The sequence below is a fragment of the Aulostomus chinensis genome, chromosome 17 (assembly GCF_037954235.1).
Source record: "Aulostomus chinensis isolate RoL2024-O1b breed Wild chromosome 17, RoL_Achi_v1.0, whole genome shotgun sequence".
Classification (NCBI taxonomy): Eukaryota; Metazoa; Chordata; class Actinopteri; order Syngnathiformes; family Aulostomidae; genus Aulostomus; species Aulostomus chinensis.
In genome coordinates, this window is record NC_141336.1 from 21,913,895 (window position 1) to 21,936,466 (window position 22,572).

Here is a 22,572-nt window from a genome sequence, read left to right on the forward strand (position 1 = left end):
GAGAGAGAGAGAGAGAGAGAGAGAGAGAGAGAGAGAGAGAGGGGCGTTACAGTGCTCTGTTATTGCTTTCTACTATTCTCTCCCTGACCTGAAGTGGAAGGGGAGAGTGCAGATGATGGCTCTTTGCGCTGCTCAGTAGCCAGCACAAGTGCATATTCGTGGATGCTTTTACAGTCTTTTTTTTTTCTTCCTTTTTTTTTTGGAGGGGGGGGGGCGTCTCGGATTACTTTTGGCGTGACAGCTTTTGGTTCAACCTGGGGACAACACAACCACAGGTAAGTTGTGAATAAAGTTTTCGTCCCAAGCTTCTCATGATGAAGGAACTCCTGTGTGTGGGGAGGAGACGACCACGTGCTTCAGGTTGGAGCTTGTCGGCTGTTCTGCTGTACTTCTGTCAGAGTGACGCGTATGAAAAGACTCTTGAGCTGTCAGCCGTTTATGAAATCAATAAAGATAAGAAGTGAGAGAAACCAAACCTCTTTGAGCTGTGTGTCGGCCCCGTTCTCCACCGTATGACTGAAACAACTCTTCCATTATGTAATTAATGCAGCTCACCGCTTCTACATCCATACTGGTATAGATTTCTACATTATAAATTAATAATTCATCCACAAGAAGACAAGCTACTACTTTAAGTCTGGTTAATGGCGAGACAGTGTTGGCATTATTACAACTGGACTCATGAATGAAACATTTCTAAATGAATTCCAGCTCGTATTGCTGTATGAATAAGACCATTTAGTGCGTGGACGTTTGCGGTTTCCATGTGGGCAGAAAAGACCACCGTTTCATCGGAGAACAAGGGTGATGGTACACCGAGTCATGTGGAGGAGAGAGATTACTTATCAGGTCCTACTGTGGAATAATACGCATTTAAACTGAAACATACGCACGTGAAGTTTCACCCTTCACTCCTGTAAAGTGCATCTGCAGGACCTAATACCCAAGAAACACATATCTGAGTTAGCTGTGAGCTAACTCAGATGCCCTTACCTTCACTTTCAATTGTGGCACTGTGATAATCAACAATGAAATGTATTAATATTATAACACTATACTGTACATGCGCGACTGCTGAGCCTTAAGAAGACCGCATTTTGCCTTCATGAGTTGCAAAAGGATGACATCTTTCATCCAGAATATTTATGGACTGTAACAGTACTAAAATGAACTCCATTTCATCCGCATGAAGTCATCAGACATTCCGAAGAGACACATGGCTCCTTCTAGCCGCCACTGACCATTTGCCAAGATGCACATCACCTCAGCATACCGAAAAGAAAACGTGAAATATATCTGACTCCCAGCACTGGATTCCACCGCAGGTGTGGCCCGTGCAGCTCTCAAACATCCTCTCTGTCAAATATCCAGGGGCTCTGCACAACCTCACCCTTCCTCTCTTGCTGCCTCCCACCCTCTTTCCAGCTGATGCGGCCTCATATCACCACAGACGCATGACAAAGAGAGCTGGTGATGAGATATTGCTCGTTAACATTTTTGCGCCGGTTCCAGCTTTATCTGAGCTCATCTTTTCAGGCTTGACAGAGGCGCTGAATGTTTCTAAATCAGACAAATGGCCCCTTGAAAAGAGCAAATTTGTGATTGTTGACAGAGCAGTTATCAGCTGCAGCTTGTAAAGGAATCAGCGTGACTGTAAATCGATATTGCGGTCCCTGCGTATACTGAGGCTAAGTTGGACAGGCTTGGGCGAGTGCCAACGCCGTATCGATTGAGATGCAATAAATATGTCACTGACATTACTTTAGCCTAATGTCACATGACTTTTTGTGCATGCAGAGCGAGGATGCAGGGGAGTGTGTGGCTGTTAGGTGCACCACAGCTTTTCTGTTTCGGGGTTTAGTTTTAGTTTTAGTTTTTTTTTTTTACCATTTTTTAGCTGTTAGCTTCAAGCTAAATATGCATGGCCGTCTCTTTCTGCATTGTGGAGTCACAAATGAGGGAGAGGAAGAAAAAAAACATCTTTGTGAGCTGAAGACAACTATTTGCGAGTCCTTGATGAGAAACTACGCTTTTTCAGTCATTTTAATAGCAAGTACTGCAGTACTTTACCTTGAGTTAAAAAAAAAAAAAGTGACTGTACAACTTTCACTTGTTGTGGAATAATATTTGACCAGGAGTCCTGTGACTTAGTGGGTTTGCATACTTTGCCTGCCACTGAGAATCCATGTATCTGTGAGTGCATATTGGCTAATTTGTGCTTTTGTGTGTGTGTGTGTGTGTGTGTGTGTGTGTGTGTGTGTGTGTGTGTGTGTGTGTGTGTGTGTGTGCGTGCGTGTACTGAAACACAATATATCATGAGGTGGAGCTGGTCACTGTAGCTTCCCCACAGGTCTGGTGGGCCTCAATAACAGCTGTCACTGACACATGCACTGCTCCAGTCCTATAAGAGCCTCTGGACTTGAATTCCAAAAATGCAGTTTAGACACATTTGGATATTTCACAGAACAGTGGCGCTTACAACTCATGTTCCCTCGGTTTAAAAATAAGTCTTTAAACTACGCAACTACCCCAAAGATTCGTCATAGGTCATGTACTTCGCAACATGGCAAAGCATTCTTGCTATCAACAATATATGGGTCGTTAATTGCTGCTTGACACGTGTGTTGGAGGTGGTAAGGTCAGTCATGAGATAAGCCTGAGAGCTGCAAATATAAATACAACTTAACTCGTGTTTTCATCTCCCTGCCAACACATTCTTCATAACTGTATGCAAACTCATTTTTTGCTTTGAAGCAGGAGAAAATCCACCGAAGGGAAAGAGGAACAGATTCACACACACACACACACACACACACACACACACACACACACACACACACACACACACACACACACACACACACACACACACACACACTCTTTTCTCAAGATTTGATTTCATCTCACCTGTAAATATGCGCTTCATTGCAAATGTAACCACTAAATAAGAAGAAGGCTGGTGAAAGTAGCATTTTCTAATAGTGTGGTTGGCCATTTCGATCACTCTAGAGGGCAATAATCTGAAATGATGAAGCACCACAGTATAAAACAAGCTAATAAACATTTACACACACATTGTAATAGGCATTAAGGCTGGTTTTATGGTTTTAGAGTTTATGAGTTAGCAATCAGTTGCCCTTTTTAGACATTCATGCCTCTCCTGTTTTGGTCTCCTCTAACTTCTGAGAATAACTCTTTTATTTGCAGGATGTTTGCCCGTAAATTAGTGAGCAGGTAACAGTGCAGGCTGTTCACTGCTGATCAGGTAGGTGTCAGATATTAAGTTACATAAATGTAGGAGTGAGGGCTGCACGGTGGTGCAGTGGTCAGAACTGTGGCCTCACAGCAAGAAGGTTCCGGGTTCGAGTCCCGGCTCGTGCACGGGGTCTTTCTGTGTGAGTCTCCATGTTCTCCCCGTGCCTGTGTGGGTTCTCTCTGGTACTCCGGCTTCCTCCCATCGTCCAAAGACATGCAATTTGGGGACGAGGCTGATTGGATTCTCTAAATTGACCGTAGGTGTGAATGTGAGTGTGAATGGTTGTTCGTCTCTGTATGTTGGCCCTGCGATGAACTGGCGACCTGTCCAGGGTGAACCCCGCCTCTCGCCCGTAGACGCTGGCATAGGCTCCAGCCCCCCCAGCGACCCTTACTAGTAAGGAATAAGCGGAAGACGATGAATGAATGAATGAAATGTAGGAGTGTTCAAATAATGCAGTAAATGCATATAAAAGGAATTCCTGTGAGCCAAAGTCTAAGGCTTCACTGCTCCATCACCTGTTTTCCCTCATTTATTCCTGGAAAAGTCATCACATCAAGCCTCTAAAGTCCTGAGACAACTTCCTCAAATTCCTTCAACAACATCGTTATATCTTAACAATGATGATGAAGGTTTCAAAACCCTGAGGGAGGATTCGAAACCTGTTTGTTTGTTTTTTTAAGTTTCCTAAAAAACATCTGAATTTATCCATGGCCTCGCTACAATATCACTGTTTCATCTGGTGCAGTGTGTAAGATGGCGTCCCCAAGATGCGTCTCGAAGTAGGTGAGTCCTGTGCTGTGCGTCAGCACTTAGACCAACTGCTGAGGAACTAGAACGCTGCCCCCCAGCAGGCTTCAGGAAGTTGACCAATCAGAAGAGAGAGGGATTTTAGAGCGGTGAGTAATTAAAATGGTTTAGGGCCTTTGCACAGGGCAGGTTCTTTTGGAACTGTGAACCAGGAAGAACTCCTCTAGTTGAGTTTAAGGGTAAGACTATCGAGCTGGAAATGAGCTTAATAGCTCTGTAAAGCCGCAGCGTGTGAACAGACTTTCTACGTGGCAGTCATTTGGATGGAGCAGGAGAACCATGGATGTAATTAATATCGACCGCATCCCATTTAGGTTAGCCAGCTCCAGCTCTGGTATTGTTCATGCTGGCTCGGGGTCTTAGGTGTGGGAAAGACAACACAGCTTTCAACTCACTCAAATAAAGGGAGCGTTTCAACACTGGCAAGCCGAATGGCCCAAAATGTCTTCATTGCTTGAACCTCAAACACTTGTGGTCAGAGACGTGGAGTCGCTCTTCCTGAGAGGGAACCCATGATTTCTGGTGAAAGTTAAAGGAATTCTGATTTAGATGAGACCTCAGACAAACATCTGACCCGGTGACACTGGCATATCTGAGTCTGCTTCATCCATATGTTAGCTTGCTGTGTCTATTCATAGAACAAGCAGAACTGGATCCCTTCCATGCCATAAAGATGATATACAACCATTATATAAGTCTGCAAGAGTCTTGATAAATCAGTTTAGGGTTCAAACTCTGTCAGTGGACAGAATAACCATGCAAATTGCTTTGAGTAAGCTCTTAAAAATAATAGGTGTATTCATGTTTCCCCATCATGTAGATTTATACTCTAATTATGACACATCAAGGTGAGTCATACATTCCTGCAGCTGCACTCGTCCATATGTTTGGTGACAGCACTGAACACAAGATGCATGAGTTTAGACACACGCGCGCGCGCACGCACACACACACACACACACACACACACACTCATCCTTAATGTATCACTGTGCTCACATAGCTGGGAAGTCCCCTTTTGGAAAGATCCCAGTTCCTGGTAAGGAACACTCACAACTACAAACAGGTAACGGTCAGAAAAATGGGCTCCATTTCTCTTTTCTATTCAGAATACAGCACTGATATGAATCAAAGTTAAATAAAAAGACAAATGAAAGAAAACCAGGCTGGGTTACAAAACACCAGGTGGAAGAATGAAGGATAATGCAGGAATATCCATCCATCCATTTTCTTCCGCTTATCCCGTTAAGGGTGGCGGGGGTGGAGCCTATCCCAGCAGCCTTCAGGTGAGAGGCGGGGTTCACCCTGGACGGGTCACCAGTCCATCACAGGGCCAACACATAGAGACAGACAACTATTGGCTCTCACAGCCACGCCTACGGTCAATTTAGAGTCTGGATTAACCTGGTCCCCTCTTGATGTCTTTGGACTGTGGGAGGAAGCAGGAGTACCAGAGAGAACCCACGCAGGAACAGGGAGAACATGGAGACTCCACACAGGAAGATCGTGGGACTTGAACCCGGAACCTTCTTGCTGTGAGGCGACAGTGCTGACCACTGCACCACCGTGCTGCCCTCACTCCTATGAAAACATGAAGGTAGGGAATCAGCTGATTTGGATAAGAGACCCAGGCAATCGCACCAAAAAAAAAAGAAAGAAAAAAAAAGCTGAAAACGGACAGGAAGTAAGTTAAGGAGAGACACAAGCTGGGAAGTGCTTTTCAAAATAAAACAGGAACGGGGAAACTAAGGACAACAGAAGAGGAATCAACAGCAAATACACACAAGGAAACTAGGAAAATATAGATTTCATAACTCAAGTCCTGATTCAAAAGTCCAGGATAAGAGCAAGAATACCAAACCATAAAATACAAATGACTAAAAACAGAACACATCAGAAACAGCACATTTTTATGAGTAACAGATTCAGCAAGGACATGAGCCTCACAGCTAGTAAGTCATTCTCAAAGCGGGTATGAGCAGGTCGAGAACTGCCTACATCTCCGGCTCCTGTTCGTTTGCTTATGAGTGAAACCTGAAGCTCCAGTGAGAGGATCGAGTCGATGTGACATCCAGAGAATACAACGAGATGAAACCCATCACCTATGCTGACATTTTGCTTCATGCCATCAGTAAGATCATTAGCACCCTGAAGTATTAATAGAAGCCATCACTGCACTGCTGCTGTAGCAAAGCAGTAGAAGAAGGCTGACTGATGCTGGGAGGACTGTAAGGGGAGTGTATAGATGCCTGATTTAATGTAGCTGTTTCACCCGTGAAAACTCCTCATACTTTTCTGCTGACCGCATCTCTATTTTCCTAGAACATGACTGTTATGTAAAAATCTGACCCCCGAGGTCACTGGTCGTCTAGGCTGGAACGCGCCGTCATCCTGGAACAGACCGCCGCTTTGTGCCCTTGCATGGGAAATACTGTAGGCGCTCACAAGACTTGCATTAACACACGGATCGACTCACAACTTTTTGATGGAAATGCGCATTTCTTGGCGTGTTGTTTTGTTTTTCTTGTCAGGAAGAGAAGAAAAAGAAAGAAGCTTCTCAAGCTTTATTTTTATCAGTGTCCTCTGGCAGAGCAAGTTGTGAAAGTCTCCCATGAACAGAATATTTCACTCCTTATTTGGTGACACTGGGTTTGAATCTTCCAACAGTCTGAACTAAATAATTAGTTAATCTTATAATATGTTTGATCATTTGCTGCTTCCTGTCCTGTGTAGACAGAAATTGAATCAGCCATCAGGAATGTATGTGAATGTTTACTCATCCACCCACACTCACCCATGTCACAGGTCACACGCTGTATCAGATTAAGGATTGGGGTTGACACTGACCATCATACTCCATCACTGATTAATCTGGAAGTGGTCCCTTCATTGATCGATTGATTGGCCCATGAAAATCCCAAATCCCAAATATGGTATCTAGGCCACTGCTACCAAACACTCCAAAACATATGGACATTTAACTTGGAGTGATTTCAAAGACCGAGGAGACTTTAGCATATGAGATGTGTCAATTTAATCCATCGACTGAAAATAAATTTGTTTAATCTTAGGTTGGTCAGTGAGTCAACGCAGTCCAGCATACGTTGGAACTCCCCTCGGTGTAAAACCTATTGATTTAAATTTCTGTGGGTTGGATTCTGAGAATATTTGAAATTTGATTCCAAATATAAAAGTCTCTCTTGTTGACTACTGGTGGGATTTTAAAGCTACTTTTACTTTGGAATGAAGGCTTGGACCATAAATACTCATATATGTGACAGCTGGTCCTGCCCATGGCCGTGAGCTACATTTGGGGTCCCACTTTAAATTTAGGCTCAGGCCTTGACTGGGGCCTTGCTGGCTCTTTCATATTGGACATGTTACACGGTACCGAGGTATTGGATGCACATCAGGAGGATTTTGCTGATGGTTTAGATGCCATAGAGCGGTCTGGTGGTCGGCACAACTCCCTTACTAAAGGCTCGTTGTCCGTCAGCGCTTCCCTATTTTCCATAAAGACAACTGGGAATGTTGCATGCCAGACTGGAATGTAGGGCACGAGACTTTGGAATCCCCATTTGCTGCCAGAGGGACTTCATACTGTCAAGACTTCAGTGAGCAGTCAAGGTGGATCAAACGCGGAAGGGAGCGTACTGATGACGAATACTTGTCATTCATAGACTTTCATGAGAGTCCTGTTAAATAAAATCCTGTCAGCAATAGAGACCTTGAATTTGCAGAGAAGTTAGCAATCCAGGTAAATTTCTATGAAATGTTATCGATCCATGTGACTAGAAATGAGAAACTTAGGAACTGCAATTATTACTTTAACATTAAAAATGCTCAGTTTTGTAATATTCTAATGTCTTGATTGTGATGTCACTGCAACCTTTCGTTTTTACTCTGCTCTCGTTAGGAAAAAGCAAAAAAATGCCCGGTGGCATTTTGAGTGACGACGATCAATAAAATGACCACGAATTATTGGCCGAGCTTCAAGTATCAAACTTTCACACAAGCTGTGGTGAACACAAGCTTCCATGTAGAATGAGGAGTAACCTTACATAACTAGCAGTTTAACTGCTTAAGTACAAGTCTCCTCAGAGTTGGTGGTGACAGAGCAAAATGGAGAGAACATATTGGCCTGGCATTCATCAGAACCCAAGCGTGACTCAAAGTGAATGCTGGCATTGCTCTCGTCACGTATAAAAGGCCAGTTAGCTCACACGTTCTTCACGTCAGCGTTAACAGCCTCCTGTTGTTAACACGGTTTGTAGGACGTCTGCATGTCTTTACTGTCTTAGATGATCAGTGGGCCTGTGTTGAACGGGGTTGTACCCTCCTTCTTTTTGGATTAAAATTGTAATTTATATCTTATCAAAGTCATGCACTTCTACTGCAGTTGCACTCTTGTGCCGTTGGAAGTGACAGACACCGTGAGATGAAGCGAGCAGAGACAGTAGTGTCCCTGGATTTTCACGGCATCACTTGGGAAATTAAAAATAAACTGACCAACACTGTCGACGCTTGTGTGGCCTGTACTAGGAATGCCTCCTGAGTCATTTACTGTACTCACTCTCATGCCCCAGTCAGGCTAATTTGAATGCCTGCTACCCAGGGGCATTTCTCATCTCTAATTCAAACTAGTGACGCTTCTCAAATGCTTGTGTGCATGTGACCCAATGGGAGAGAACTCTCAGCTGAAACTAATAGTTATGAACAGGAAAGAAGCCACTGCAATTAATCTGCAGTTAAGAGTCCTCTCTCTCTCTCTCTCTCTCTCTCTCTCTCTCTGGAGCCAGTGTGCACTCACTGAACTCTCAGAGGCAAGATAAGGAACGGACTTAATGTGTTGCTTTGTCAGATATCGTTCTTTTCTGTTTGAACTGAGTGATGCATCCGTTGCTATCTCGCACCCTTCTCTCTCTCCCTCCCCCTCTCTCTCTCTCTATCTATCTCTCTCCCTCACTTACTCACTCTCATTTGCTCGGGTCTTTTTCCTGGAAACAAGGTGGTTTCAAAGAGTTGGATTTCAAGCATCATTAGAAGTCACTGCAGTTAGAAAAAAGATAAACTTTCTTCTGATAAACTGGCTGCCAAACCTCTCAACGTTGCATTTAGACATGAATGTGTCTGATTTTTGCTCTTTAGCAGCTAGTGCACTTTGAGCATCAGCTTATTTAATTCTACTGGTCACGCAGACTCAAACAGCTGGTCAGATTTGGCCTCCCAATCTTGAAATAGGCCCAAAGAAATGAATTTTAAACTTTGAATCATGCAAATGGGTTATGTAATCTGTTGCAAGCATATGTGCTTTTGCTGAATGCATCGTTAAGATCAGGATGCTAAAAAATCACAAGGTTGCTACAGTCAGTGTTCGGGAGGTTAGGGGGGTGTTTTCTGTTTGTAATTAAAGAGATGATGTCATATTTGAAATTTATCACAAAGGGAGCATTTGCTCATTGTCCCAAGACTGTAGTTAGAGGTCTTAGATACACACATGCCTGCAAACATGTACAAATACAGGCAAAATGCCCCAGATTACATGAATTATGATTTATGTTTTACAACTGAAAGCACATTATGAGTGAGCAATACCCCTGCCATATTCTCCGAGGCCCTTTCTGACTGTGCTTGAGAAGTCAAGGTTAAATCATCAACAATGTCTCACGTAGCGAGAGGCATGAGCACATTTGAGCTCTCAAATATACTTCATCAGCAGAGACGATCAACTTTAAGATGGCCAGTTCCACCACCAATTGTGACTTTGTTTTGTGTGAGTTTATATCATCGCAGGAAGGGGAGGGGAGTTGTGATCTGAGGAAGTTATGATCATAAAACTCACTGTAAGTTGTGACTTTGCTCTAACACAATCTGCACCAGTGACGGTTATTGAAAGGAGAATTTGAAACTAAAAGTAGATGTACTGAAACAACAGGCATTTGTTTTCCATGCAGAAAAGATAACTTGCTGCGTCTTCTGTCCTCAGCCCAGTGAGGAGATGCGATCCAAAAGCAGTGGGGTGGAGCACACAACCAATGGGGTTCTGGGGGTTCCACAGGGCGAACATGACATCAGTCAAGAACAGGAAGTGGGTCTACCTGTGAAGAGCATGAAGACCAAAGTTCAGCAGCAGGACGGTGAGGATAAACTGGAGGTGGACGTGATCCTTGACAAAGAGAAGCACCTGCTGGATGCCGCAGAGACTGGAGAAGAGCCAGGTGGCATCATGAATCTGTCCAGAGGGGATCTGCTGAAGCTGCTGGGGATTATGGAAGGAGAGGTTCAGGTGGGTGAACAGGAACTTCCCTTCCTTTATTGCTTTTCACAGAGAAACGGAAGGATGGAAGCATACGACAATCAACTGACACCTCAGTATCTGGGATCCTTTTACTTGCTCTTATCTGTAGATAAATTCATGCAGTTCCCTGAACAGTGGATGAAAGTCAGTTTTCCGAGATTATGTTGGACTGAGATAGATATTTTTTGCACGATAGCTCCGCCTTGTGGTTGGATATGCCAGTTTCACCCACTGGAGAAAAATAACTTGAGTATTGGAGAGGAGGATGCAGTTTCAGGTCTGCAGTCCTGTCCATTTCAACTTTTCCTTCACCCAAATACTACTCAGTGTACAACAGGATCCAGAACCATCACCTGTCAGTATATTTCAGATGAAGAGGCTGTGGGGGAACCATGCGGCTCACAAGATTCCTGGAGGGTGGGACTCACTATTGATCTCATGACTGGGACAAGAGGAGAAACAAATTGATTGGATGAATGAAACAGAAATCATAATTACATTGTGGCAGTGTTGCAATAATAAATCCGCAGTATATCCTTTCACATATGTAATGAAGATCTAATGAATGTCTTTATTATACATGATAGTGAAGCTAATTATGCTAATATATAAACTGGCTCGGACATAGGGCTCTTTAAAAACAGGCTGCAAGCCGTTTTGGAAAAATTTGGATTTAGAACGATAATCGTGCATAAATGCTATTGAGGGTCTTGCTGCTGTACATATATGAAGCCTTTCGTGCGCAGCTCACACTTAAACAACGTGCTGTAATATTTGGCTGGTATGCTGTATATCTGTGTGGTTGCAGGCCAGAGAGGATGTAATCTGCATGCTAAAGTCCAAACAAACTCTCCCAGAGACCCTTGAATCCCAGTATGGCTCTGCAGCACCTGGCTCAGCCCTCCAGGCTCTGCAGAGGGACGGCTTCATCACTGGCACCGACCCGCAAAACCACAGCGTCTACCAACAGCCTATGATGGAGGTCAGTCAGAGATGTTGATGTCATCAAGGACGCAGCCTCTTAGGAATAATGAGTTATTGTATTATTGACCACTGATCGAATACCTTCTGTATTGTTGCGCTGGCCCTTTGCAGCTGGAGCGTCTGCAGGAGAAGCACAGAGACACGTACAGGCGCATGCTGGGTCAGCTGCTGCTGGCTGAGAAGTGCCACCGTCGCACCGTTCATGAGCTGGACACAGAAAAACGTAAACACGTGGACTACATGAACAAGAGCGACGACTTCACTAACCTCCTCGAGCAGGAGAGGGAAAGGTGAGGAGAGGAATTTAGGTCACGACGTCAACTTTTCTACTCCACTCATTTCTCTACGATTAAGTGCTCTTGAAAGATGTGACAACGGTAAGAAACGGTGGGGAGATCAGCGAACTAACTCGTCTGAGCTGCAGGTTGCTTGAAGGGAACTGTTGTGGATGTTGTAAAAATGTAGTTTCCTTCAGTTTGTTGCATGGTCTTTGTCCATAATATTCCTAAATTTGGGAGAAAAAAACCCAATTCACAACATCTCTTTGCAGGAAAGATTAAACACTGTAGCAAGCACTAAGACGAGACTGCAGATTTATACACTGCACAGGGAAGACCTGGCATTAACAAACATGATATGAAATTAAAACTCTAAGAGTAAAATAGAGGTAGAACTTCTTAATACTGAGCGGAAGTCGTTTGTTGTCAATATGCATTTCTTCATTCTACATTCAGCTTGTGTTTAGAGAGCGAGTGGTGGAGAGAGAGAAAGAGGGGAGAGTGAGAAACGGAAAACATCAATCAGAGAGCGCCGACTTGGTGAAAAAAGTGCAGGAGGTGTGAATGCAGCGACATGGGAGAATGTGTGAAAGCTCAGGAAGCGTGAGAGCTGGACGAACTGAGGAGATTTGCTTACTAAAGTGATAACCTCAAATACTTTTGTTTGACAAGGGAGAGGTAGAACATTCATGGGGGGGTGGAAATGAAAGGAGGTGAGGCAGTGTAGAAGGGTAGCTGGAGAAGAGGTCAAGCTCTTCACTGTGGGAAAAAGGGAGGAGACGAGGCCACTGTGGAGGTTCCATGACATCACCTCTGAGATGAAGTCATCGCTGAGCTCGTGACCTTGGTCAAAAGGAGACTGGGGAGGAGAGGTTGTATGGAGAGGGAGAAAGAGGGAGGGGCACACTTGCCAGTATCAGAGGGTACGGCTAGATCACGTGTGTGTAGAGGGCCTCACACACATCAAACAAACTGGGTTGTCAGTCTGTTAATGTGCACTGAATGCGTTTGAGGATGGAGGCCCTACTAATTAAAGCACTCATAGATGAAAGAGACTAATTGCTCGGTGAGGAATCTACGTTACTGCAATTCACAAAACCGTCCAAAATCCATGTGTAAAATATGTGGTTTTCTCTGTGTTTCTGCGTTGTAGTTTGACGAACAGACATGATTTATGAGACAGACGGAGCGGATCAAGAGAGAGAACATCTACAACGTGTTGTGTGTGTGTGTGTGTGTGTGTGTGTGTGTGTGTGTGTGTATATCACTAGTCATGTGCTGAGCAGACCGGAGACCACTTACATGCTGCATTTCATGAACTGTCCAAACTTCAAACAGTTCATTTGCAGTGTTGACCCAGAGGAGGAGCTCGTGCACGCACATGCACGCACACACACACACACACACACACACACACACACACACACACACACACACACTCCCTCTCTCTCTCTCGCTCTCTATCTCTCTTTTCCTACAGCTTTTACTACAGGAAACAGACTATAGATGCTAAATCACGGATGACAGCTAAGTTGCTATCACAGACTAAAGAGAGGGACGAAGAACAAAGAGCAAACCTCAGTGCACTCTTACATTCATGCTTTCAAATGTCTTAACTGGCAGAGTAGCCATGATTAAAAGCTTGACAATCAGATTTTTCTTATGAATCATTGTACACGTTGAAGGGAAAATTATGTGTCCTAAATACATGTTTGTGAAATTAAACACATTCCGTTGAGGATGTAGTTGGACTGACCCTCCACCAGACTACCGAACACATCTAATCTGGAGCAAAATGCATGCATGGATGAGTTGAGAGGCAGAGGAGGGATAGTGACATTACTCCAAGTCATTAGGTTTTACTTTGATGGGCAGGATGTGTGGTGCAGTGGTACAGCGATGCTATGAGCTAACTGCTGACATGCACTAGCAGTACAATGCTACTACAACCACATTAGTCAAGTAGGATTCATTCACAGTGTACAACATTAATCCACCAACCCCATGTCAGTCACATGAAATCAATACATTTCATGTGCTTGTTTGTTCACCTAAGAATGTCACCAGCATGATTTTTGCGACTAATTTTTTCCGGTTTTGTTCATTTGGTATATTTCAATATGTTTCCTTCTTATTCCAGTGTCTGGCATTGGCAATAAAAGCTAATCACTTGTAGAGAGGGCGTACTTGCTTTGTTATGCTGTTATATTATATCATCATAATATCAGTGCCATAAAAATGCTTTTAAATGATAATATTGTTTACAGCAATATTGCAAATTTCTGTGACAATTTATCATCCAACAAAGCCTGTTATGGTGACAGGCCTAGTTAGCATGTGTGCAGCATTCACTACTAAACATGCTGAGTGGGACTTGACATCTTTAGTTTTGCATGTTTTTATTTTTTTTAAAGCAAAATATTGGACAAATTAAGCCTGGCGTTGCATCCAGCTGGACAGACGCTAAAATTTTAGTTGAAAAATGAAAACTGGGGGAAATTTAATATCCAGTTCGAGTCTGTCGTCAAAATCTACATAATATCAACATCAGCAGGTGATAAGATTTCACATTGGGTGGATGTTAGGAAGATTTTGGATTTTGGTAAGTGAACAACACAAGTCAGAGCCAACAAAATATCAGTGTCAGCTGTTGTCAGGTACATGAAAGTGATGCTGTTGTTCAAGTGAGGTCTGACGAATTTAGACTCAACCAAACATCAGTCGGGTGCCTGCTGGGTAGCGCCACACGGCTAGCATGACTAACAACAATAGAATGTTGATGCTACACTTCAGCACATATCAAAAATTACAGCTGAAGTGGCTCATATTTTAACTTGATACTTGGTTTGCATGCCTAAAGAGGCGACCTCTTTCCTATGCCAGGTAGTTTCCAGCGGATTTCTTGGCGAAGTTAGCCTCTATCACTTTACAGGGAGGGTGAAGTGCACGGGCATCTGCAAGGTTGTACTCTGTCAGCATCAACGGATCCTCTGAACTATGATGTGTGAGACAAAGACGGAGAAAAAGAAACTGGCAGACAGCTTAACCATTACACGCACATAAATGTAAACAGACCGCAAGACTCCGTTTGCACGTACAGCAGCAACACCTACACAGAAACTGGCCGTGTCTCTGTTTTGACGTTCTCTTTCGTAGCTGAGATGGAAACATGTCATCTCAGTTGGGTTTTTTTTCACCAGTTTGACCTTCTCCAATCCCCCGGGTGAAAGTGAAGAGAGAAAAGTCAGTGGTCCCGTGCCAAACATCCATAGGAATTCAAAGGATGGGCACCAAATAAGCTGTTTTCTGACTGTTAGCCATCAACCATTAACACCCTCTCAGATAACAGATCAATTTATATGTCAAGACGTTCAAATATTTAAGTGACAGAGCGAGGCTTCACGATAATCGGGAGAAACAGAATCCGTTCTACGACGGAGTTCCAAAGAGCGTGAAGTCACGCACGCAACATTTCGATCTGCAACATGTCTCATGATAATTATACTGAAATTTAAACCTGAAATGGAAGTTTTCTTTTCAATTTGTTTCATTTTAAAGCATGAGAAAAATCAACATTATTCATTTGCCAGGGACTCATAAAGATATTAATATGTAGAGCGATCATGGCTGACTACTTTGTGCTGAATTCTTTCATTTAGCAGCACATCAGTCTCGTGTACGGTACCACCTCAGCTCTCTTGCTCAACACGTAATGCTTTTTCTCTGTCAAGAGAGGTCATTACTGTACAACACTTTGTTTTGACAGTTTTTTGGCAAGTCATGTCTGCTTCAATCCTCAGCCTCCCGACACAGAGGGGCTGCAGTGCCTTTGAGCAAATTCCTCAGGAAACATGGGATGAAATGTTGTTCCATGATGAAAAAAGTTCCCGCGTGGGTTTTGACTTATGGATTGCACCTGTGTATTTGCTTATGAAACTATTCCTTTGGTTTTAAAACATATTTTAGTTTTTAACTCTCATTTAAAATGTTTTTTTTTTATAACTTTGATATGTTAAAATTGACATTAATAACATGTAGGCTACAGAGTAAGGGGGACTGGTCCTGGGACGGACTGGTGACCCGTCCACGGTGAACCCTGCCTCTCACCCAATGTCAGCTGGGATAGGCTCCAGCCCCCCTGCGACCCTTAACAGATAAGCAGTTTTGAAAATGGGTGAATGGATGGAGTAAGGGGGACACAGTAGGGCTTCTTAGTGAAGGTTTTGGGTCTGGTACGTCATGGTGTGACACAATGTGGTTTTCCTTGTGGTTAAGCAAACTCAAAGCCTGCAGCCAACTTGTACTTGTATTTGACTACACAAACACTGTTTATAGACTTAAATAGTGGTGCATGACACCCCAGATAAAAGCCATTACATCATTTAACAATTAATTGAAAAAAAACGAAAGAATATATTCATTTAAATAGAAAATATGTTGGTTTAATTCTATCTTTTTATAGATTTAAAGAAGTTATTCATTGTTCACCTTTTAGCTCTTTTTGCAGCCTTTGCTATGGTTTTTTTTACACAACTTGACCATCTGTTCTAAAGGCCCTGACATCAAGACTCCGACCTCAGTTAACACAAGTAGTTTTAGTGCCAATTTCAAGGGTGTAAACCACATCCAACAGCATCAATTTTTTTAAGAGCTACACCCTGAGAGATCCTGATGGCTCCTTAAGCCGGACTCCCTCTTGGCAATGAAAACTTATACTGTACATAATAATCATAAGTGTGTACTTACATACTGGATTTTTCAAATGGGATAAAGGATTATCAGAGATATTTGTGTGTGAAAACTGTGACTTTGTTGGATGATGACTGTAGCTGCAGTCCCATGCAATATTTTGTCATAGCATTCCCTAAACCTATTGTCATGGTTAGGTTCTGTCCTCACAGATCCTCCTCACCTCAAGAGACCCATCCAACTCATTCAGATCTGCTTTCCTCATCACACGTAGACTTTGTAGAGAACCCAGTCCACTCAACTATTGCAGACATCCTCTCCTGTCTCTTGCACCAGTGACAATATGGCTTTTGGCCTGCGCAGCCAAACATGGAAATATAAAGTAATTTGCATCAAGTACGCAAATTTTCTCAAGGAAGGTATTTGAATAAGGTATGGACGCTATGAAGTAGTTTAATAGTAAAATATATAGCATGTTCTTCTTTGTTAACTGCCAAAACCTGCGAGAAATTGTTTTCTTAACAGGTTTCTATGAAAGCATGAAAATCTGGGAGAGTTTTGCAAAGCACTCCTCCTCTGCCAGGGTTCCCACCCCCTTCACAGTGTCCAAAGTAGAGCAGCACACACACTCTCATGCACACATGACCGCCTTATATGGATGAGGTGACATCATGCACCAGTGCTGGTGCTGCACAGTATTCATTCACCTTTCACTGTCTCTATGACATGCTTGGAGGGTATTTTTGGGGGGGAAAAAAGACCTTTCCTGATATTTGTTGTGCATTTCAGTGGACTTTGTACACATGCTTATGAGCTGCTCGTAGAGCACCCATCAGTGGGTAAGTTCTGACTGGGGTTGTTTTTTTTCCTGAGGTTTTGTGGCTGCATCAATATCTGTGCATATATTGTGAATTAGGCTTAGGAACTTTGGGTTATTTAAGCAGTGCATGCACAAGCTTCTGGCGCATGTAATTTAGTTTGTTTTGCATTGCAAAAATGTCCAGGTTGTATTGGTACATTCCTGGGAGTGTACAGGGAGAACATGCAACCTTGTTTTTCAAGCGTTTTGGTGGAGCCTACAAAGAGAATGGGCATGAGCAGCATAGAAAGAAGCTTAAGAGAAAAGAGGACCTCTTGGTAAAAGGTTGTTAAATCTTCACTAGCAGTTTGTGCTCCTGACATTTCTTTCATCAATGGGGAAAAATAACTGGGTTGTTAGGAAGTTGGAGAGATAATTTAGACATTCTTGATCTTATTGTTTGTTCTGCGCTCAGAAGTTGATGTATATTCTCTCTTCAGTGTTATTTAGAATGCTTAGCTGCATTATCGGTGTTGACATTCGTACGTAGTTATGGATTCTGCTTCAGCAGCCGCATACGATATTTTGTGAAATGTAGCCAAATTAGTGGATTTATGGCGACAAGGAGATTTCCTGAAAGATGTGTATCTTGCGGTAATTATTTCTGTTATGAGAGAAAATGATTGACATGTCTGACTTCACCGTTCATTTTTCTGATTGCAAGAAAATTGCACACTAAAATTGAAGTATTCCCAATTTTCATGACACATTAGTCAGTGCAGACACATGGGAGGTCACATTTACATGAAAACACTCAACTAATCCCCTGTCTTTAATTTTTCCACTCACATTTTTAGACTGAAGAAGTTGCTCGAGAACGAGAAAGCTTACCAGTTAAAAAAGGAGAGGGAACATTCTAAACGCCTGGGCAAGGTGCAAGAAGAGCTGGTCAAGCTGAAGTCTTTTGCCCTGATGTTGGTTAATGAGCGGCAACAGCACCTGGAGCAAATGGACCAACAGAATCAGCGGGTCCAGGAACTCAGCCAGCAGCTTCAGCAGCGAGAGCAGACACTGAGTGAAGCCAGGGAGCGTGCTCAGGAGGATGGCCACAGAGTTCTGAGCTTGGAGGCTGAGCTCAAAGAGAAATCTGCCAAGTTTGGCCAACAACATGAGGAGATGAGTGCCAAACTGGCCAGTCAGGAGCTTAACAACCGTCAACTCAATGCTAAACTTTTAGGACTCATGCATACAGTGGAGGAGCTGGAGGAGAGCAACAAGGCCTTGAAGAAATCTGAGGAGGAGCTGCAGGAGATGAGGGAGAAGATTGGCAAAGGGGATTGTGGGAACTCTAACATCGTTTCGGAGCTGGAGAATTTACGGAAGCGGGTGCTGGAGATGGAAGGAAAAGATGAGGAAATTACTAAAACTGAAAATCAGTGCAAGGAGCTAAGGAAGAGGTTACAAGAGGAGGATGGTAAAAGCAAAGACCTCAGGTTGGAGGTGGAAAAACTACAGAAAAGAATGATGGAGCTGGAGAAACTTGAGAGTGTCTTCAGCTTAAGCAAGAGTGAGTGCACACAGTTACACACGGCTTTAGAAAAAGAAAAGGTTCTGACCGCAGAGCTCTCTGATGATGTTGTAGCTCTTAAGATTCGAATGAAAGAGCTTGAGTCCTCTGAAGTCAAGTTAGAAAAGTCTGAGCTGAGCCTTAAGGATGACCTGAGTAAGCTGAAGTCACTGACCGTGGCTTTAATGGAAGAACGAAAGACCCTGATGGAACAAATGACGTCAGAAAAAAAGAAAAAGGAGGATTTAAGTAAGATGGTCAAAGATGAGCAGGGTAAGGTCATGGAGGTGACTGAGAAATTGATAGAGGAAAGCAAAAAGCTCTTGAAGTTCAAATCAGAAATGGAAACCAAAGTAGAGAGTCTAACTACAGAGAACGGGGAGCTCAGCACCAAGCTAGCATATGAAATGGATAAATCCAAGGATCTCAGTTCAAAGGTCAGTCAAATGAAAAAGAGGCTGGATGGGTTGGAACAAACTGAAAAGTTATCTGTAAAGAATTCTGTGAAATGTGAGCTGGGACGAACATCTGATCCTGTGAAAAGAGAAGATAACAAAATTAAAGAGCTGACTTTTGAAATTGAGCACCTGAAAAATCGCCTCAAACAACTTGAAGTGGTAGAGGGAGATTTAATAAAGACAGAGGATCAGTACGACATGCTGGAGAAAAGGTTTATGACGGAGCAAGACAAAGCCAACATTCTTTCCCAGCAAGTGGAAGCAATGAGGAGTCAGATAGCACGTAACAAAGCAATCGAGAAAGGAGAAGAAGAAAGCCGGGAGGAAGACCTGCGACAACGATTCAAGAAAGAGGAGGCCAAAACCAGGGAACTCCAGGCTGATGTTGTAGCTCTCAAGGAGAAGATCCATGAACTGATGCACAAGGAAGACCAGCTTTCTCAGCTGCAAGTGGACTATTCCGTCTTACAGCAGAGGTTCTTGGAAGAGGAGGAGAAAGCCAAGAACATGGGTACTGAAGTTTTTAATCTTACCAAAGAGCTGGAGGTCGCAAAGCGTCACAGTCGTGCTTTAAGGCCCAGTTTGAATGGCAGGAGAATGGTGGATGCTGCTGTGACATCCACTGGAGTACAGACAGAGGCACTGTCCACCGGGCCAACAGAGGAGGACACCCCAGCTGTGTTTATCAGGAAGTCTGTTCAAGAAGAAAATCACATCATGAATAACATACGACAGAAGTGCCTGAAGAAGCCAACAGACAAGTCAGGTGGCATTGAGCGTTGCCCTTCATCGAGCAGCGATCTGGGCATGAAGAAGTCCTGGATTCCCTGGATGAAGAAAAAGGACCCCTCTCATGAGACCAACGCTGACAAAACACTACATATTAATGGAGGCCCTGCACCGTCTGACCTGACGGTGTCCCAAAAGCAAGGGCAGCCTTTACACATCCGAGTGACGCCAGATCGCAAAAACAACATGGCCACCCTCGAGATCAGCAGCCCCACTGCAGAGGAGATTTACACCAGCTCAGCTCCACTCAGCCCCAATCCATCTCACCCTAAATCCAGAATTACAATCATTCCCAGTCACTCTGTTGCGCCTAACAGGGGGAGGTCCAACCCTACTGGACATCAGGGTCCTGAAAGAGCCAAGTCTCCAGTCACGATCACAACTATTTCCAGAGCCAAGTCTCCAGAAAGCAGCAGAGCCTCCTCCTCCGCCTCAGGAAGACCCTTGTCCCCCGTCACTATCATGACTGTGAGTACCGCTGTCGTGCCCGAAGCATCTGGCTCCCCAGAACCCCAGGAGATGACCATGGGCCGGGCTGTCTTCAAGGTCACCCCTGAGAAGCAGATGGTCCCGATGCCAATACGGAAGTGCCACAACAACGCCAGCATCATCACCACCACCGAGGATAACAAGATCCACATTCACCTGGGCAACAGTATCACCCCCAAGATGGTCGTCAGGCCGGTGGCTGAGAACAAAGAACTGACCTTGTCAACTGGGACGGTTTTACGCTCCCCCCGTCAGATCACCACCACGGCGACCCGCAGCACACAGAACAAAGTGATGAGCAGCATTACCATTTCCCCAGTGACATCCGCCACCACCGCCAGATCCACACAAAACATGGTACGTTCTGCTTAGAGGTTCCGTTCATACAACTAAATGACAGATTTTCCTTATTTTTGGTTTAATTAGTAATCACAACTACCTGCAACATCAAGTTTTACTTTTTTAATTTGTTTAATTAACTAAAGTTTACAAATGTATAACACATAAACCAACACATTCAAAGTCTTAGAAAATTCTATTTTAAATTTATGTTTGACTCAAGTATACTCTCTGACCTAAGTCACTCCATGGCAAGGAAACTCCTATAGAGAAATTACTGAACTACTCAAGTAAGTACAAAGCTACTTTGTCAGTCTTGTAGGAAGTGAAAAGAAAATGTTGTTGTTGTTTTTTTTTTTATTTCTAATGGGTGAACCAACCTTTAAACACGCCTCAAGCTTTCACTATGATGCCTTCCTTGATTTGACCGGAGAAAATGAAGGATTAAAATTGTTTGAGCGTCACATGACACATTTTATAGTGAAAATCTGCTCACAGCTTCACCTTCAATCTACAAATGAGCGATGGTGTGGGAGCAGCACTGCTGGTGTTTCACTGGACCCTATGATATGCTCTTTGTGGCCCAGATGGCTAGCGTGACAGAACTGGCCCTAGGGCAGGCCCCAGCACAGCGGAGCTAATGATGTGGCATTTTGCCACCCTGCTACAGTCATGCTGCAATTTATAGTTGTTTCACAGTGTTTACATTCACCAACAGCTTTGCAGGACTCGGTGCCCTCTGGCTGACACAAAACAGCCTTACATTGAAACCCAGCCTGGCTAAATGCTCACCCGCTGGGTTTGAAGTGAAAGCATGAATAAATATTTACACATTTCATTCACACAGCCTCTGTAGTACATACGATGAGTTACACTGTTTAGAAATCCAGAATTTGTGTTATAGGTTTTGCTCTTTTTTCCATTTTTACTCTTTAAGTACGCCTCAGATGCAACCTGTCTTCATTCTCCTGCCTCTCTCTCTCTCTCTCTCTCTCTCTCTCTCTCTCTCTCTCTCTCTCTTTCTCTCTCTCTCTCTCCTATTGTAAAACAGACCGGGCACGAGGCCCAGGCCCCTCGAACAGGGCTGACCCGCATCCCAATATCCAAGAGCTTGAAGACGGGAAAAGCGGTGCTAGGATCCCTGGGGATCACCAGTGGACTGAAGCTGGAGTCACGGACTGAGAGTCAGTCCATGAGGATAGAAGTGAAGAAATCAGCCGTGAATAGTAATACTTATCAAAATGGAGGAAAAGGCTGACGGACAAAACTCAGCCACTGATGAAATATTCATATATATATGAATATATACACATATACATATATATTTATGGTGCTACAGAGAAAATAAGACACAATAAGCAAAGGGGCTCTGTCCCAGTGTAACGTAGTTATAAGAGAACTAAAATGAGCAATTTACTTTTAACTTTGTAGTCGTCAGTATTTTCCTCTCTACAGTCACTTAGATGGAAACACACATAGTTTATTTACAGTGTGCGTGTGTTGGGAATTTGGGTTGAACGTCATCGGACTAAGCTGCTACTAACTTTCTTGCTTTGTGTGATTGGCTGTCCTGTATCATGAGTTTGTTGGTATATTTTATAATTTGAGACATTACAGGCATTGCAATTTGTATTCATGTAAATTATGTTTATATTTTGTAATGAAACACATTTTAAATAAAAAGAACATTCTGAAGGAGAGTTTTGAATGCTCATTCATCTTTTAAAAGAAATAAAATAAACATAAGCCGGACAAAGAAGCATCAAAAGACAGAATAAATTGCATGACAATGACATTTTTAATGATGCACTTATCA

The 22,572-nt window shown here is 43.4% G+C and overlaps 1 protein-coding gene across 2 annotated transcripts; it reads left to right on the forward strand.

Moving 5' to 3' along the window:
- LOC147246798 (filamin-A-interacting protein 1-like) lies at positions 1 to 22,501 on the forward strand. Of its 2 annotated transcripts, XM_086182335.1 has the most exons (6): positions 1 to 275; positions 10,053 to 10,352; positions 11,173 to 11,346; positions 11,460 to 11,638; positions 17,972 to 20,774; positions 21,808 to 22,501. In XM_086182335.1, the coding sequence occupies exons 2-6, from the start codon at positions 10,065 to 10,067 to the stop codon at positions 22,012 to 22,014; spliced, it is 3,651 nt and encodes a 1,216-aa protein (XP_086038461.1). In that variant the 5' UTR covers positions 1 to 275; positions 10,053 to 10,064; the 3' UTR covers positions 22,015 to 22,501. The 2 variants fall into 2 exon arrangements, with proteins under 2 accessions (XP_086038461.1, XP_086038462.1); XM_086182336.1 differs by lacking the exon at positions 1 to 275 and having other exon boundaries at positions 10,029 to 10,352.
- Positions 22,502 to 22,572: the final 71 nt, after the last annotated feature.

What these genes read in the sequence shown, in the direction of transcription:
- LOC147246798 (XM_086182335.1), top strand. Translation starts at nt 10,065, where the DNA reads ATGCGATCCAAAAGCAGTGGGGTGGAGCACACAACCAATGGGGTTCTG. An exon ending in TTATGGAAGGAGAGGTTCAG is followed by an intron (nt 10,353 to 11,172) that starts GTGGGTGAACAG and finishes GTGTGGTTGCAG; the next exon opens with GCCAGAGAGGATGTAATCTG. An exon ending in ACCAACAGCCTATGATGGAG is followed by an intron (nt 11,347 to 11,459) that starts GTCAGTCAGAGA and finishes GGCCCTTTGCAG; the next exon opens with CTGGAGCGTCTGCAGGAGAA.